The sequence below is a fragment of the Diadema antillarum genome, unplaced genomic scaffold (genome assembly GCF_040938485.1).
Source record: "Diadema antillarum isolate AM-2024a unplaced genomic scaffold, OU_Dant_1.0 seq00000836_RagTag, whole genome shotgun sequence".
NCBI classification, from domain to species: domain Eukaryota; kingdom Metazoa; phylum Echinodermata; class Echinoidea; order Diadematoida; family Diadematidae; genus Diadema; species Diadema antillarum.
The window spans coordinates 478,982-497,390 of record NW_027271712.1 but is presented as its reverse complement, the minus strand read 5'-3'; the positions used below and the strand labels follow the sequence as shown (position 1 = coordinate 497,390).

Genomic DNA, 18,409 nt, shown 5'->3' with positions numbered 1-18,409 from the left:
AACCCGTGCACAAAGAACGATCAAAACAAAGGAGCTCCCTGAGTGCTCTTCACTCAATCACATGGCGAGACTCTATTTACAATCCCGTGCGATCATAAAAAGATTTTTATCCCTCTAACTCTCAAATCAAACAGACCTATAATGCTACGGTTCGCCATTCACATGCCTACCCTTTTTGTAGGCCTATTTCGTCTGCAAACTGACTGGGGCTAAACCACGAACTTCCACAGAGAGGTTTTCTTCTGTGTCATCAGAGGGAAAACGATAACATTTCTAATTCGATCAATAATTGTTTTGATCACGTATATAGATCATTTTCCCTCAAAATCTTTTAGATTAATCTATCACCTTCATAATGAACATAGAAAACAACTGTATGAACCAACCCTGGTGTGAACGATTTAACTTCATTTCACAGGGCCTAACTGCACTGTTCGTCGGCAATTTTTAATGATATACGCAAGTGCATGAATAACATAATCATCACACAGCAAATGTTCGCTCGCTCTCTGTTTCTCACACACAAACACACATAAACACACACAAACACACATACGCACACACACACGCACACACACACACATACACACATACACACACGCAAACACACATACTAATTTGCCAACAACATTATTTCGTCATTCTGTTCAAAAATATTTGCAGACTGCGAAAGATCAGGACGCCTTACAAAATTTATGTTCTGCTGCTGAAGTCGCCCATGTTGCCAAAGAATCATCTCACTTTCGAGGTGTGAAAGTCAATCATTATCAATTTTATTCAGAAACTACGATTGGTTGAAATTTGAAAGCCTATATAAACGCAGTTTGTCTATCCTGAAGAGGGAATAAAATCAGAAAAAGCAGAGACCTAACAGGCCTGACCATTGTACCCCAACTGAACGTCATGGAATTCCTTCTCTAGTATCGGAATACGTCCTGTACTATCTCATTATAAAGGGATCATAATCAAACTGTATTAAAATTCGTTCTTATGCTACATTATTTTCATATTAACTTATAGCAAATATATATACGTATATGTATTATATATGTATGTATGTATGTATGTACGTATATATTCATATATATGCATATATGTATTCATATATAGATATATATGTATATATATTAATACATAGATATATGTTTATATATGTATATATGTATTTATATATATATATGTATATATTTACGTATATATATATATATATATATATATATATATATACAAGCACATACGCACCGATACATGCACACACTCATGCACATTCATTCGAGGGGAGCCCAGTCAACAACAACGGTCATATATAGCCCATATTTTTATATTTTTACATGTAATATACAGTTTTAATACTTCAGATATGATCATATACATTAATTGGAATGCATAATGCACATTTTATAATACACACTTTTGGTCATGGAAGAATATGGCATATTACAAAACACGTGAAATGATAATTCAAGGTGATGTCTGCGCAAAAAAAAAAAAAAACATAAGATGAAATTGATGAGTATAGGCTCTACAGCCTGTCGCAAGTAACGCCCTACTTGACAGGACATCTTAGTGTTCAAGCGTTTCTGATTATTGCTTCTTTAAACATGTGTACACTGAGTTATCTTCTTCCCTGTCTCTCCCTTCATCTCTCACCCTCTATCCGTCTTTCTGTCTCTCTGTCTCTCTGTCTCTGTCTCTCTCTACTCATTTCCGCTAGTCGTGTTAGAAAATGCAGAAAAAGGGAAAATGGTATTCAAAGATATAACTTTTCTAATGTTGTATTTTTTTCTGTATTTCCCTTACATCATCTTTCCACCTCATCAATCCCATGTATTTTGGCTAAAGGAAAGAAAGTCCTGTATACTCATTCGAACCTCATTAAAAGAAAGAAGAACAGAAAAGAGAAATAATGACGAACGGCGCTCAGCGCATTCCAAAATTCATTGGGAAGTTCACAGCATGTGATTTTTTTTTCTTCTTTTTTTTACATTTGGATTTCTACACCAATGTAGGCGTTTCATTGCGCCTTAGTCAAAATCACATTAAGGCATTTTTGCACTTTCATTTTCTGATGCGTAATTCATGAGTTTAAGACTGTAAACGAGCATTCACTGAATGTGCATAAAGACCGCTGAAAGAAGAACAACGATTTCTGATCAAGCGTACAACTGATAGTTGGTAGGAAATGTCAGTGATCACGTTTCGATGCTGCAGAGTTGGCTAAAAAACAGGTAGTGCCACTACCATAATTGCCCCATAATAACAAACAATCCAAGAATATAGACGCCTGACAAAACAACGTGAAGTGAGAAAACTCCAAGCAATTAGGTAAATACTGGTATACATAATCAGTTACCACATTTATCCAACAGCATGGTTGAATGAGATTTGCTGTACGAAACAATCAATTTCTACATGTATACACATGGGACATTGCTTATCTGTCTCATATTTACGTCCCCGCTTACTGGTATATGATAACAAAACTTGTAGACACTGGCAGATAGGACGAAATTTTTAACAGAGTTAAGGGAGATGCTTGAATATTTCATCTCATCGGCTCCTCTTGGACCTACAGCGCAAAGTAACACTCCGCCGCCCACGCTTGGACATCTTCCTTGCGATCTAGGTAATTTGCTGATGTTCTGGTCTTTCCTTAAGATTTTATTAGTTTGTTTTTGTTACATAAATCGTGAGTTGAATCCTGATCATTCCTCGGTTTGAGCAGGCGCCTCCTCCTCTGCAGCCGGAGCTTCCGCCGCGGCGGGTTCCTCTGCCGCTTGTTGCGTCTCTTCGGCCTGGGCTGGAGCCTCGGGTGCGCTTTCCGCAGGAGCTGCAGGTTCTGCCGCTTCCTCCGTCGCCGTGGGTTCAGGTGCAGGAGCTTCTTCTGCTGGTGCCGTCTCCTCTACTTTGGCCGGCTCTTCAGGCTTGGCTTCCTCGACTGGGGCTGGCTGCTCTTTAGGTTCGGGAGCTGCTTTGGCATCAGCCTCCTTGCTCTCCTCCTGTTCAGCTGGAGCTTCGCTGCTCTCGGCCGCTGCTGGTGTGTCGTCTTGTGCTGGTTCCTCCTTAACCTCCTTCTCAGTCTCCTTCTTGCTTTCACTCTCTTCAATCTTTGGAGTTTTCTCTGATGGTTTATCCTTGGCAGGTGCATCTCCATTTGGGCCACCTGCACGTGATTGAAACAAAAAGTGTGTTACAAAAAATAATGGACCACATTTTTCAGGCAATGTTGGGCGTAGGCGTTAGGCGATTTGAAGAATGATACAACAGAAATACGAAAAATCACCCAAAAATGCGATGAGATTACAGTCAATGTTATTATTATAATGTTTGTGTAAAGTGTGAGATCTGAAGAAATTATTTTATCTTATACTGTTCCTCCTTATTTTTGTGGGAGAAGCTGTACACACGTTGGAAAAAACATCATTATATATTTATGTATATGAGGATTCGAGATGTGTCGGAGAACAACCAAAAAGAAAGGGTGTCGATTGGCATTGGAAAGAATTCCACCTCGACATCAGACACCACACCAGAAATATTGGCTTTAATATCCATAGGGTAGCCTAATAAGGTTAACAAATAGATGATTGGAGATTTACCATAATCTGACCGGGTCCTATTAAGTTATGGACTCCTTAAAGTGTCAATTTTTTTTTTTTTAAACGAATCATTGATATCAGCCAGACATGCAAGTTCGATGAAGTAATGTGTGACGTTATGACCTAAAGTCCCCAACTGATCTAGAGACCCCCAAATAAACACATACACGCACACAATATTATACAAGTTTCTTACGTTCTGTTTTTCAACATGCGTATTTTCCTCTCTCGATTGCATGTGTGCCAACAAGGCAGCAACGACAGCTGTATAATGGGCTGAAGGATACTTACATGTACAGTAGTTGCTATGACTACAGGCATGTTATCATTTTACCGATTTGTATGCATATATAATAACAATATGTAAAAGGTCGCATAAATTGTTTCAAGAGTTGGAGTTTGATGACTGACAAAATTATTATTTATATATGAAAACTTAATGTCTAATTATACACAATATACAAATATAATATTGGTATATTATGTGTTTGTGTATATAATGCATAAGATAACACATGGTGTATAAGTAACGATCATGTTTGTGTGTGTGTGTCTGTGTGTGTCTGTGTGTGAGTCTGTTTGTCTGTCTGTCTGTCGGTCTGTCTGTGTGTTTTTGTGTCTGTATGATAATAGTAGTAATGATGAAATAATATTATGCTTGTACTCACCTGCGACCACGGTGTCTGTTGATTTACTGGTATTGCAACCCATGGTTTTGATTCTTATGTCAAAGACAGTCTTCTTCTTTTAGTCTGAATAGCAAAGAGTAGAAGAACAGTAATATGTGATTTACCTTATGAACGACACCAAAATGTATACTCTAGTAAGCAGAGAACATCCTCGCATTAAAATTGAGTGATTTGTTGTGCTTAGTTACACAGCTCAATGGTTTAACATCAGCGCTGTGGCACTGTCAGGAGGTTTGTACATTGAGTCATGACTCCAAAATCATGGACAAAACAAATAGAACCACTGTCAACAGACTTTTCGAATTTGTTTGGATTGACAAACGAACGGAATTCTGATGAATTAAGTTTTCCGGTCATACTATACTCGGATAACATTTTCATTTAAACAAATCTTGCATCTAAAGAGAAGTCGTGCAGTTGTAAGTTCTCATCCGTCTTTTTGGGTGTTTAAACTCATTTTGATAATGACCCTCATGTTATTATAAGATATGGAGTTTATAAGTCCGTAGATTTTGCTGTGGCCATCATAATACGATGCGACTATTAGGGACTGATAAAACTTGAGTGCAAAGAAACTCTACCACGAGTATCCATTATGATATGTATCATATCACCTGATGTGACGGAGATTTGGTCAGATAGCAACCCCTATCAATACTGTATAATAAATTACAACAAAAATCAACTCCTATCGTTCAATGTCGTTTACATTTTGACAAACGGAAAAGTTCACATCTGGTTTTTTTTTTCCATTTTTCTTATCTAAAGAAAAAATGTTTGGATTCCTAGTGAAATGATATATTCTACAAATGGCAGTCAAGATAAATTTGATAAGTCACTGAATAATTACCTTTTCTTTCGTCTGCTGGATCAGTTGCCAACGACTGAGATATCCTGGAGTCTCGTGGACTGATCGTGACGGTTCTCAAGTCTAGCCACTCCTACAATGATTGTCTCAGTTCGATGATATGGAGTATTGTTTCCTTTACTGTCAGGCGATCACTAGTTTTGGTACACACAAGTCTTGTCTCCTAGGGACCATGTATTGATGGGCATCCGTGCGTTACCAGTGAACCCATTCATTCATTGCCACTTCATTGATGACTGTCCTTTTGTGATGCTTGTTGCGATGCATTGTTTGGTCTAGTACCCATCTCTATAGCATCCGTATTGTGTCATATCCTCGTAGTCTAAGTAGGCGTAGTGCCTATACATCATCGTTCCCTAATTTAAAGTTAGCCCAACTATAGATAGTTCCTTTTCCGAAACAATAGTAATGGCAACGGGATTTTTTTTCTCTTTCTCTCTGACTAGCATATGAAAGACATTTGATTGCAGTGCTTATAGTTGTTGAAATAAAATTTTTGTCGATACACCACCCCATCAATGTGCAACCGCCGAGGAGTAAAAGCGCGATGAAAAATTGTGATGATAATAACCATGATAACAAACTATGGTGTCAACTTCAAAACGTTCTACAGTTTTTCTCTTTCTACATGGTTAAAAACTTGAAAATCATTTAGATGCTATCACGCGTTAGTTGTTGAATAATGAATCATTGAGTGACTGTAAGAACTAAAAACGCATTAGTGCGATGTAATAGAACTAAAATTCCATCTCCCGTCAATGCGGTGTTTTAGGGCCTAACTGAAAGTCTTGCCAGAGACTAAGAAGCCTATTACAGCTGATATAATAGTATAAACGCGGCGAAACGTGACGGTTGTCATACAATGAACATAGACTCCCAGACACAGGTCAACATTTCTCGTGACCAAGGGGAGCAACCTCCCACATGTATGGCTTCAAATCAACAGGATTTTAGAATCCTTAGAGAAGGGTTAGCACGTGTAACTCATAGCTTTGTTCAGGTTCCTAGAGAAGCGCGGATATACGTAAACATTAAAACACATCCTGAATATGGCCGCCATGGTTTCCGTAAAGAACAAATATATGTTTTCATAAGATCGAGATCAATGGAGTGTGATATCGGAACTAATGGCAATTGAAGACCTGAATATAAGAACGACCCAAGTCCAATTTTTGGCCAAATTCAGTTTGACATGGGAAATTTTAGCTTATGCATGGACTCATCTTGTGTACAAATGATAAATCCTTATTACCCCCGGAAGTGCCTGAAATGAATAAGTTAAATCTTATATTAATGTAAGAATGAAGGACTTGAGTCATTCTTACATTCATATTATAGCGCCCTCTATCATCCTTCTCTCATCTCTATAGCAGAATATCATGTATATGAATCAAAGAACGACCCTAGTCCATCACACAATATGGCCTCTCCACAATTAATGTAATTTTCATAGTCATAATGATATATGTTCTAATTTGTGTTTGCCTTCCCATCACAGTTTTAAATAGAACATTATTGGAAAAATAAAAAAGATATGAAGTCTTTTTTTAAGTTTACTCGAAATGGTCTTCCATGGACTTGGGTCGTTCTTATATTCAGATACTCAATTATCTCCATTGAACACATTAGACTTGCACCACAGTATGCATAAATTAGATCATAACTTATTGATGGCAAACCCTGAATAATCATTGTTGTAGATAAAAAAAAAACAAAAATGAAAATAAATGGAAGACGCTATGTCATGAAGAAGGTGAATCAAGAGCATTACGTTATTATTAAAAGAATTGACAAGTCGTGAAAGATTGATTGTCCATCACACTGAAGAAAAAAGTTCGGAGGCGGCGGCGCCATCAACTGTGTGACTGTTGAGATATGGAAGTCGGGATTATAATACCACCGATAGATATTGAGAAACAGAGATAGAGAGAGTGGAAAGTAATTATTTAGAGAGGTATTATACTGTCATAATAATGTAGAATGTCGATCAGCGATCCCAACTTTTTGTTGTTTGTTGTTTTTTGTTTAATGAAGAAAACTCTTTTGCTGCAGTACTTTCTGGCTTCATTCACATATTTTGTTCAGTTAAAACAATTCTGTCGTTTTCGAATGAATTCTTGATTATTGTGTTTAACAGCATTAGGAAATACAATATCGGACATAATCTTTCCAAAGAGGCATCTGTCTTGGAAGCTGAATAATCAAATTTGTGATCCAGAAGGTATTTTGCTTTGAACAGTGGGCACAGACTGCATTTTATCGGTGGAGCAATCCACTACACAAACCAGGGTCTTCATCTGCAAATTCGAATTTTGCATAAAAAACTTAGAGTGTGCATTGACATTGCAGAATTCATTCGAACTTTGATGAAATATGACTTTGCCTTTCATCAGTCGAAATCCTGCACTAACATGACGAAAGGAAGCAAAATAACCAAAGAAATGTAGTTTTTATCAAAATCTATGAGTTTAGTTTGGAATTGCCATGTTCTACTTATATGATCAAAATTTGAACTGAAACACGTACCGAAGTAGTGTGTAATTATCTGAATACTGAATCATCACGCACTGATGTCTCTGTAAATGACGAATACTGTGTACTTTGATAAAGATGTCACATTCTCTCATTTGCTTCTATTTGTAAAAGTTGTGGTTCTTGTGAAGTTGATGTGATGACTAGTGGCAGCAGCATGCACTCTGAAAAATACTAGAATAGTCTTCTTGGGCCCTATGGGCGTTTCATCTCAAGCGTTTTGCCAGATTTTTTTTTTCTGACAAAATAATTTGCCTGCAGCCAACCAGACGAAGAAATTTCAGTAGGTTTCAGTAGTTTGTCAGAAAAAGAAAATCTTCAAATGTGAAAATAATACATGTAGGTTCCTATTGATGAAAATTAATCAAAATGCTCGCCAGCAGACCAACCCAGTGCCGTCGGCACTGGACCAACCCACACAAAATTAATAATGACTGCTATGAGGGGCACAGTTAAAATGATGGACCCAAGGTGATGTGAAAACCATAACTGCCGAGGGCCTACATAATTTCAACTGTGCCCCGAATATCAAGCTGTCATTATTTGTTTTATATACCGAAAATATAGATTCCGAAATATAGATGCCGAAAATATAGATTCTAGTCTTTTTAACAGCACTCGTAATCAACGCATCGCCATACAGCGCGGCGGTCGTATCATTGGTGCATACTATGAGTGATCTATGTGTACGGGGTTGCGACTGTCTCCAAACCTATTTACAGGGCACAGTTGATTCTATGCTCTGCCCCCCGGGCACAGTAAATCATGATATCATTTTGATAAAAAATTGGGCACAGCTATTTTCATGACTCCACTTTTAACCAATAGGCCCCATTTCATAAAATATGTTAGGATGGCAACTCTTGCTGGAATGGCAACTTCCAATAGCAACAGCCAATCAGGAAGCTGGATTCTTGTTGTTACCATGACAATTGACATTCCAGCAAGAGTTGTTATCATATCAACTTTTTATGAAATGGGTCCATTGAGAGGAATCTATATAATATGAGGTACAGTATACAAAACATAAATAGGGACCAACCTAGCTGAGCCAGAGCTGCCGCGCCGTGGCTCGAAGACAGCTAGTTTGAGCCAGGCCAGAGCCAGGCCTCTTGATGCCGCCCTCTTTTGTCGGCTTCCTAGAATGGCTGCAGCATGCACGTTGCGGGGATGCCGCAACGACTGCCTTCGCAAGCATCGAATCCACGCTGTTTTGATAGCGGAGCGGGAACAGCGCAAAAAAATCAGCCAGCCCCCGCCCGTCCCTCACCCCGGCGCGGCGGCGGTGGCGGCCGGCACGTGTGCGTCAGATCTCTGTTATCTTCGGCGGCGATATGGGAGACCCAGTATTCTATGGCGAATTCCGAAAGCAGCTAAAAGCTGCCCAAATTTCTGTTATGTTTGGGAGTATGTTGACTTTTCCAAACAACAGAAACTTGAAAGAGGATGGTGGAAGGTAAGTTATAGAGTTCCACAGAAAAGAATCCCGACAAGTCAAGTGTAACGTTAAACCCGGCCGCCTTGCTGCTTTCCATAGCTCGTAGTCCCGTATATTAAAAAAATATGAAGTAAACCAGTTCTCTGAACTAAAGCGAAGCGAAACTCATGTTATGTTACTGTAGTGTAGGCACACCTCTTTGTAAAACTGTATTAAGTGCACGTCTCCAGCAACGGGTCGCATAAAGGTGCTTTAGGGCCTGTTTAATTTGGATCTAGTCAGGAAATCTAGATTTCTAGTAGGCCTAACCGCAGCAGCGACCCCATACGGACAAATAGTTTTACGTACCGTAAAGGGTTACTGAGTTACAGCGCCCCGCGACGGGGTTATAGTAGGCCTAGAGGTCTATACCAAAACAGCAACAAATCAACGAGATGAACTTTGTTGTGTGTGTCGTCTACTGTCGATGTCAGTGCAATGGTGTCATGTCCCTTGGCCTTGGGCCTTATGTAGTTAGGGAGAGAGTGCTGTGTCAAGTGTTTGTAACATGCTAAAAGTCGATTCAGTCTCTTGGTCATTATTGTGTGATCGACCATGGTAGCGAGAAGCCTGCTCAATGACAATGTTTAATACCAAGCCGGGCTGATCAGATTTTGCGAGTCTTGTATGACTATGAGGTGTTCTTCTCTGTGTCAACCATCAGTTCGAGAAACCCGCTCACGAGTCCTGCTCCCCCTCACAAGCACTCCTCCATGGCTCCGCCTCACTAGGCCTCCGGAGAGCCTCATGACGCCCCTGGGGAGAGAGACTCATGAAGCTCCCTGTTCACTTTTTATTCATCTCACATCTGACATATAAATTGTCGCAACTTTTCATGGTGATTTTTTGTTACACACACATGTCCACTATCCATAATGAAAAGAAAAAAGAATTCTGTCTGTTTTTTTTTACAACAATCAAGTTGTAATCAACCGATGCACAGTGACCCATTGAAACACAGGCGCCAGCGGGTTCGCTTAATGCAAGGCTGCCGTACCTGGCGGCCTGATCCGACTATATAGGTAGCCCTATTGTCGGTGCTTTTTTCTGCGGCTCTCACCTCTCCGCGCATGAATCAGCCTCGTGAAGCTGAAGTCTGACATCTGTTTACAAAAATTCATAATGAGAAAAATAAAATCAGTAAGTACTATAAACCTGATCTTGTGCATATGAAGAGTTTGTTTGCAAAAACCAGTAAGTCCATTTTTGAAGATTTTGAAGTACGGTATCTGTCATAAAATACAAAATAATACCTTTTAAATGATATATTGGTCACTACACATAAAGGTACATTTTTGAAGTTATGGTCAAAAGAAGCAAAAATTTTCTTATTATTCTCTCTATTTTTCTTGACCTTTAATCGCAAATATCTCCATTTGACAAATATGGACTTACCGGTTTTTGCAAACAAACTCTTCATATATTCCAAATTACTATTCCACACTGATAGAGTAGGTGGGTACTCCAGTTTGTTAGCAAACTAATCACTTTGTAAGTATGACAGGTTCACTTTCTTCGTCAGTTCTGCCGTCAGCTGACCTTTGGGCGCTTTTTCTGGAATCATCCCGCAACATGACATCACATCGTAAATATTCAGTACTGAATCAGGCACCTTCAAGCACCACCAACAACAACTCTATTGACTAATTTATAGTATGGGATTTGTAATGGTCCTGTTCGGTGTGTTGGTTGATTGGCCCGTGTGTCTTGTTGGATTTGTTGGTATATCTACCATTGAGTTTGATATCTGTTGGTTTCTGTTGTAAGTGTTGGACTTGCTAGTTGGGATCTGATCCATAATGTTTGCAATGTGTTCTAATCTACATTGTAAATGGAATCTTTTGGCTGTTGATTGTTTTTGTTTTTGTTTAGTCCCAACATTATACCAACAGAAACCACTACTGTAGTACTGTAAAGCAAGATCTTATCGTCGGGTGCCCGTGCATTGGCCGCTAATGCAATACAAATTGTATTGCGTTAGCGGCCAATGCACGGGCACCCGACGTTATATTGAAATTAATTTGTTTGTCTTTATGCCTTATTGGTCGTGATGGTTAAACTAGCACAGATTAAATCAAATTCCTATTGTAATGTCCTCTGGAATCATACATGTAACAGGTAACAAGTTATACGAATGGGTCTTGTATTAACATACTTTATTTCCTTTACAAATTAAAGCATGTGATGAATATTCCTAGGATACTACTTTTATGGGCAAGATTCTCCTACCATGTCTCTTCATGATGAAAACAATTATATTTACTTTTATCTTTAGCACTGATCAGCTCGTGACCAACCTTCAGTCTAACAGAGTGTATTTTCAGCACTATTTTTGATTAAATCTTTCTTTTCTGTAGGGAGAAATTAGATGGAAAGTGTGGAATTGAAATCAATCCACATTCTATACTTCTTTCTCTTGGAGGACTCTCAACTGCCTGGACATATATTCTACCAGCTGGCATCAGGGCTCTGCCAGGTACTTGCAGTGGTCTGGAAATGATCCAGGGAGATGGCATACAAATGAGGATTCAACTTGAGATGCCAGAGGAGTGTGAAGCTGCAGAGTCAAGGGAAAGAATGGAATCCACAGGGAATGAGACTGGTGACCAAATCTTGAGAGCTTTGACCCATCCTGAGTGTGAAGTGATGTGTGCAAGATGTGATGCAGTTCTCATCTCTCCTTCTGGGTAAGCCAGCTTCTTTAACCCTTTGACAATGAGTCCCAAGTGTACTCGTGCAGGTGTTTATTGATAATGCATGTTGTAGCAAAATTTGGAAAAAAAAGCGAACTCCACAAATTCTTGAAGTCATAGTACATGTATTTTATGTTACTTTTTAGTTTAGTTTTTTTTTTTTCCATGAGAGGTGGAGAAGTAATGGAATATCTGGCTTTATGTTTTTAGATGAGATAAAAATACTTAATACCTAATAGATGCAGTTGAGTGAAATGATACTCAGTGGAATTAGTACAGCAGGGAAAGGGCAAGATGAAAGTAAATTGGCCTGAAAACAGCCACCATGGCTGTGATTGATTGTCTGGTACTTTCAACCTGAAATGAAAATAATCCTTTAGTTGCCATTTGTATGTGACACTATATGAAGGGTGCATTGTATGTGATAGCATTGTATTTGTAATATAGCTTGAGAATAGTTGATAAGATTCATCATTATGTGAAAATTTTCCAACATTGATATTTTCTGTTGCAGAAACATACTGTAATATGGTGCAAATTGCTCTATAGGTTTATTTAAGTGCAGTCATGATGAATGATTTGAGCACCATTTAACACCCTGTTTGCTTACTTGCTCAATTTGTTCAATTTACTTTACATTGATTGAGGCACTGACTTTTATTCAGTGATACTTATTGAATATTAGTGTTACTGCTTTTGTGAAGGGATTTGTAGTCAAATTTTTGTGTTCATGATATAACAAACAAGTACAGTAAATTGATTACCAGATCAATGAATTCTAAGCCTTTATCATGGTAGATTGTAGAGCATTGTGTTTTCCTAATACCATTATGAAATTGTTTGTGTTTTCTCTTACTTTGAGCATAATCAATTTATCAATAGTACTCTTAATGTGTGTTTTTCCTTCATGCCAGAGGCTTCCAAAAAGTTTTCCCTCTTCCGGAAGGAGACTGGACTGATTTGGCAGGGGACATGTGGTGTTGCAAGAGTAAAGTGATAGCAGAAAAAAGAGGCAAGATGGCGAGTCTCCATCTGTCTCCAGGCCAAGGGTCAGTCTTGGTCGATGACCTCCACTTCATCATTCATTCTGCATCCTTGAGGAAGGGATCGGTTGCTATGGAGAAGAAGAAACCAGGCAGACATCGACAGACTTCACAGCCACCTGTAAGTAACAGTCATTAAATGACATCACAAAGTATGATGACTCACTCCTCATTGTCTAATGAATAACTACAGTGCAACTCACATTAACCATGTTGTATTTATATCATCAAAAATGAAAAAAAAAAAGAGAGAAATAGACAGGATTGCATTGTGCCTTAGACTCTTGTTGGTATCAACATAATATGTGTATTTGAGTAGTTAGTGAAATTAAAGTAATTATTATCTAGATTTGTAGTTTCATATTATGCAATAAATATCATAGGAAGGTAGAATGGGTAGAAGTCATTCAGTTGTCTGTATACAGACAAGCTACAGGTAGGGCCTGTACTGGCATGGCTTCCAGAGCTTTTCCTGTGCATTCAGTCTCCATCTTGAGAGAGACAGAGAAGTAAAGGTATTTCCTATCATATCATGTTTAGATTTCATGTGAAAATGTCTTCAATATTTCTTTCACTGTTTTTTATGCCTCCGCCACGAAGTGGTGCCGGAGGCATTATGTTTTCGGGTTGTCCGTCCGTAATGAATTTTGTGGACAGGGTAACTATCAAAACCTTTTGAGGTAGACTAATGAAACTTGGCATGTATGTGTATTAGGGGGTGAAGTTGTGCCTATCAACTTTTGGGTGCACATGCTCAAGGTCAAAGGTCAAAAGGTCAAGGTCAAATGCTTAAAATTGCACTATTTCCCCCATATCTATGCAATGCCTGAAGATATTTTCTTGAAACTTAGTGTATACATGTATTACCCAATTAAGATTCTTTGGTGAAAGTTTGGGGTCATGAGGTCAAAAGGTCAAAGGTCAAAAGGTCAAGTAAAATGTTAAAATTTCACTTTTTTCTCTGTATCTTGGAAATTGTTCAAAGTATCTTTATGGAACAAAGTATACATGCATGTACTGACTGTCAGGAGTTAGCTAGGGAATTTGGGGTTTATGGGGTCAAAGGTCAGGGGTCAAAGGTCAAGGGCAATATTTTGAAATTTTACTATTTTCCTTATATTTATGCAATGCCAGCAGGATTATTTTTTTAAAACTTAATGTATGCATGTATATTACCCACTAGAGATTCTCTGGGATTTTTTTTTTGCCAAGAAGGTCAAAGGTCAAAAGGTCAAAGATCAAGTGAAAGTGCTGAACTTACTACTTTTTCCATATCTCGGAAGCGGCTCAAGTAATCTTTAAACTTAGTACATATTTACGTATGTTCTGCCTGACAGTGATTCTCTTATGAATCAAAGGCCAGATGAAAATGATAACAATTTACTGTTCAATACAGAAATTGCACTTTTTCTCCATACCTTGAAAATTACTCAAGTGCGTAAACTTATGAAAGGGTCAAAGTCGAAGTTAAAGTACATGCTCTCCTATTCATCCAGTTAAACATAGGTCAAGGAAGGTAAACATTTGATGCATTTGTGACAAACATGTCATTTTGATATTTTGCCAGTTTTGTGAAAATGTAATCACACATTGTCCACATGTACTATAGACTTATTAGGAGAATCGTGCATTATGGCGGAGGCATACCAGTCGCCATAGCGACATTTCTAGTTTTTTTCTTAATGAAATAGTATTGAGATATGGATTGGGCAAATCTGACTGTAACAAGCTTAATTGCAATTTCATAAATTGCAAGTAACTATGGCAAATGAAATGAAATGAAATGAAATATCACTTGATAGTTTCCTCTTTCTCAACAGGAAAAAAAAATGTAAATATTCAACCATGTATTCTTGTAAAGCAAATTATTTCTTGATTTTTGCATGTACATTTTTGTTTCTTTTCTCACAGGCTCCAAAGTCTTTCTGTGTGATATGCCAAAGGTGTAAGTGCATCGTAGGCTCCATAGACAATCAGGGTAAGAGTTTCTACCGTCCTATGTGTGTGTGTGTGTGTGTGTGTGTGTCATTTAAAGCTTCTGCATTCACGTTTATGATGGTTAATTCACCAAGCTTCCTGACTTTCCTAGCTTCATTTCTAGTCACATGATTTCACTTCACCAAATCCTGTAACTCACTGGGTGCAGACAAACCAGGAGCTTCAAGTTTACAATGAGAATTATGTATGTCTACATATAGTACTGTATACACCAAATATATTGTGAGGTTTTTATTTTTGCGAATTTCGTGAGTCGGGTGCTATTCGCGAAATTAAAGACAAACAAAAATATTGACTCTGATCACGCTATGAATGTGATGTACGAGTATACTTTTTCTCCGGTCGGTACACGGCTCCACGATCGCAAATTAACCACTTACGAAATCGTCAAAAAGTTTCGATTCATGAAAATTTAGACTCGCTAAATATATGGCGTATACAGTAAAGTACTCTGTTGGCATTAAAGTCAAAGAGGAGGCTGGCCAGTGTGATGATGTTTCAAAAGCTGAAATTGGTGACTCCCTTTATAGTTTGTAAAGCTTTCTGGTGGTGTAAAATAACTGGTCCCCACTTCCATTGCCTGAACTTTTCCCATCAACAGATGGCAGCAGTCAGCTGGAGACAACCAAGCTGTACCAGTATGCAGTACGAATCTCCTGTCATTACAGATCAAATCCATTGGAGCAGACTTTTTCTTCCCTGTTGGTGACACAGTTTAAACATCAGATGACCTTTAAATACATTGTTGTGGATGATGAAGAACACAGACCAAGGCTTCTGGTGAGATTTTTAATCATTCAACCTTTAAAGTAAAAGTGACAGTTAGACCAGCATAAGTTGGTTCTGAACAGAAAAATTCTGCTGAAGTAGTTGCATTTTATTATTTTTCTTTTTTGGCAGTATTGTAAAGCTGATCAACTGGAACAATAGTACGAAATACTTTTGTGCAATGTCTTGTTGGAAGTCCTTTATGGAAATTGAGTTGATGACAACTGGATTATATTCATGATCTCTAGCCATTTTCAAAGGGGTAAGACACATGAAATTGATAAAGACAACAAATTCCGTTTAAAATTGTTATGAGGTTTATCCTTTTAAAAATATCTGTTTTGTTTACATATTGAATGAATAAGTATGTAAACTTTAGGCCTTTACGGCAATCCCCCCCCCCCCCCCCCCCCGATAGATACTAATGCAATGATACTGCTAAAGATTACTTTCCTGACTAAAATGATCATTTAGAATTCTCATCACTAGCCAGGATAAAAGGTCCTCATTCTTGACCAATGGCACTGATGACACAAACACTGAGTGACTCTCCACTTCCCTCTTCTTTACCTTATCACAGGACTATGAATGGTAGAAATGCAAAGATAAGGGGAAGTACACATAAGAGTAATAAACCTTTCGTTCATTTCTGTTGAGGAATGCCCAGAGCTATTATAGGTACATGTCTGAAAATCATTACAGGTCTGGCTACTGGGAATTGACACACAGCTACTACATTCAGGAGCGCCCTCTTTCAACAGAACACTGCAAGGTAGCTACTGTTCAGCCTCCCATTCAGTTTGCTGTGATGCTGCTCAGAGAGATGCTGAGAGAGAAGTGAAGTTGGAAAGTCAGAGAGTGATCAAGGTTCTTTACCAGACTTGCAACTGTGAGACAGGACAGAGGTTGGTATTTCACCCATGCTGGATGACAGAATTTTACTTCTTTAATAATTCAGCTCTACAAATTAGCTATTATATACTTCCTGCAGTTTTGATAGAGACAGAGATTCTTGGTAGCTGTTTATCTCACACATGAAGCCTGGAATTCAGTAGATCTCTGAAGTTTTTCTGTAGATATTAGCATTTCAACAATTCTGCAATTCTAACTTGATATGTGTGAAGCTATTCAACTTCAATCCAGACTATTGTGTGCATTCTTTTAGAAGTAATAGATTTATGATGCAGTGAACTGTAGTAAGATACAAAGTTATGCAAAATGCAGACGTTTTTTATGTCCGGCTTTGCATTCATAAAAGACTGCAAGGACACTTCTATTAGTTGCAGGAAAATAGATGACCTCACCTCAACGATAACACTGTTTTCAAAATGTTAGTATCTTTTCTTTTCAGATTTAATTGTGTTGTTAACTTTGCATAGTTAAATGTTATGGACAGTAGAAATACAATGGACAGTAGATGTTAGCCATTCAAATGATGGATTTTCATAGCCCATGGTGGTGACATGCTGTGACACATTACTTGTACATCATTGTAATCTTTTTTCAGTTATAAAGTAAGATGATATCACTGATGTGCTCACCCATTCACCATCATGATTGAAGCACTGTATGATCATATACATTTTTCTTAAAAACAATTTTATTGGCCTGTCTTAAAATATTTTCTGTTAGAATAAAATATGTTTTTAACCTCTGTTTATATATGACTTCTCATAGCACTGTATCCCAATATCCTATCTCTAAATTTGCCAGATTGGCTGAGGAGTGGAATCGTGACTTGATGGTGCACGGTGTCACACTGACCACCGATGCTTGTCTAGAGCTGGGTTTGATTCTAGCAAGGAGCACCTTGAATGCCCCACCAACGATGAGGCACAGGAATAGGTTCAAGGTTGGCTCACTGAAGTTTGAAGACAGGTGACTACTGGCTGAGAGGTAGGAGACTTTGATTCAACCTGTACCGGCCAACAAGGACTCTAGGTCCATGACAAGCTTGGTGAGTCCAGTGACATGCAGATAGTGCATTTCTGACCATTTCCAATATATTTTCTTTCTCGAGTTTGCTTTGAAAATTCCTCCCATACTAGAGCTCAGAAATGCATACATCCTTGTCTCTTGCAAACTAATGGCACAAAATACTTCATCAGGGACTTACTAGTCTACCACAGTGGTAGACCAAGAAGTTTGATTACAGTTTTTTTCCCCCCAATATTTGCTTGACTCCATCGCAGGCATCATTAACAAATAGATCCAGATTATGACAAACCTGAAATTGTGTTGGGATAGTGTTCATGTCCTTTTTGTTCCTGGGTAGGGAAAAACTAAAGCGAAAAAGATTGTTCCTCGAGTATACTTTGATAGAGCTGGTGTGGGGAACAAAGTATTTCTTTGACTCATATCCTGGTTGTAACTGAAACTTTGCAAGGACTTGGGAGAGAGACTCTGGGACTTTTACATGTAACTCAAGGCCTTTAGATCCTGCTAGCAGTAATGACCATAAGTGCATACTGTTCATACAAAGTGCACATACCAGTAAAATTATTCAGTTTGTTTATGATGCAGATGTACTCACATCTTAGAATTATTGTAAAAGTGGATATTTTTGCGCAAGTAATTTTTCGCACCCAGCCGGGTGCGGCGAGTTTCGCATGTTTTTAATTCTGCAGAATCAAGACAAACTACTTGAACATATAGCAAGCAAAAATATTTGTTTGCTTTTATTTTAACACTGGTTTTTGGTTGCACAAAATGTGAAGAACTTCCAATGCTGTGAAAATTTCC

General features: G+C 38.3%; 1 protein-coding gene across 1 annotated transcript; it reads left to right on the top strand.

The window, feature by feature from the left end:
* Positions 1-9,022: 9,022 nt before the first annotated feature.
* LOC139740114 (E3 ubiquitin-protein ligase E3D-like) lies at positions 9,023-17,549 on the top strand. Its single transcript, XM_071650697.1, has 7 exons — positions 9,023-9,144; positions 11,523-11,852; positions 12,773-13,022; positions 14,813-14,879; positions 15,501-15,679; positions 16,370-16,572; positions 17,381-17,549. Exons 1-7 carry the CDS (start codon positions 9,023-9,025, stop codon positions 17,547-17,549), a joined length of 1,320 nt encoding a protein of 439 aa, XP_071506798.1.
* The last annotated feature ends 860 nt before the right edge of the window (positions 17,550-18,409 follow it).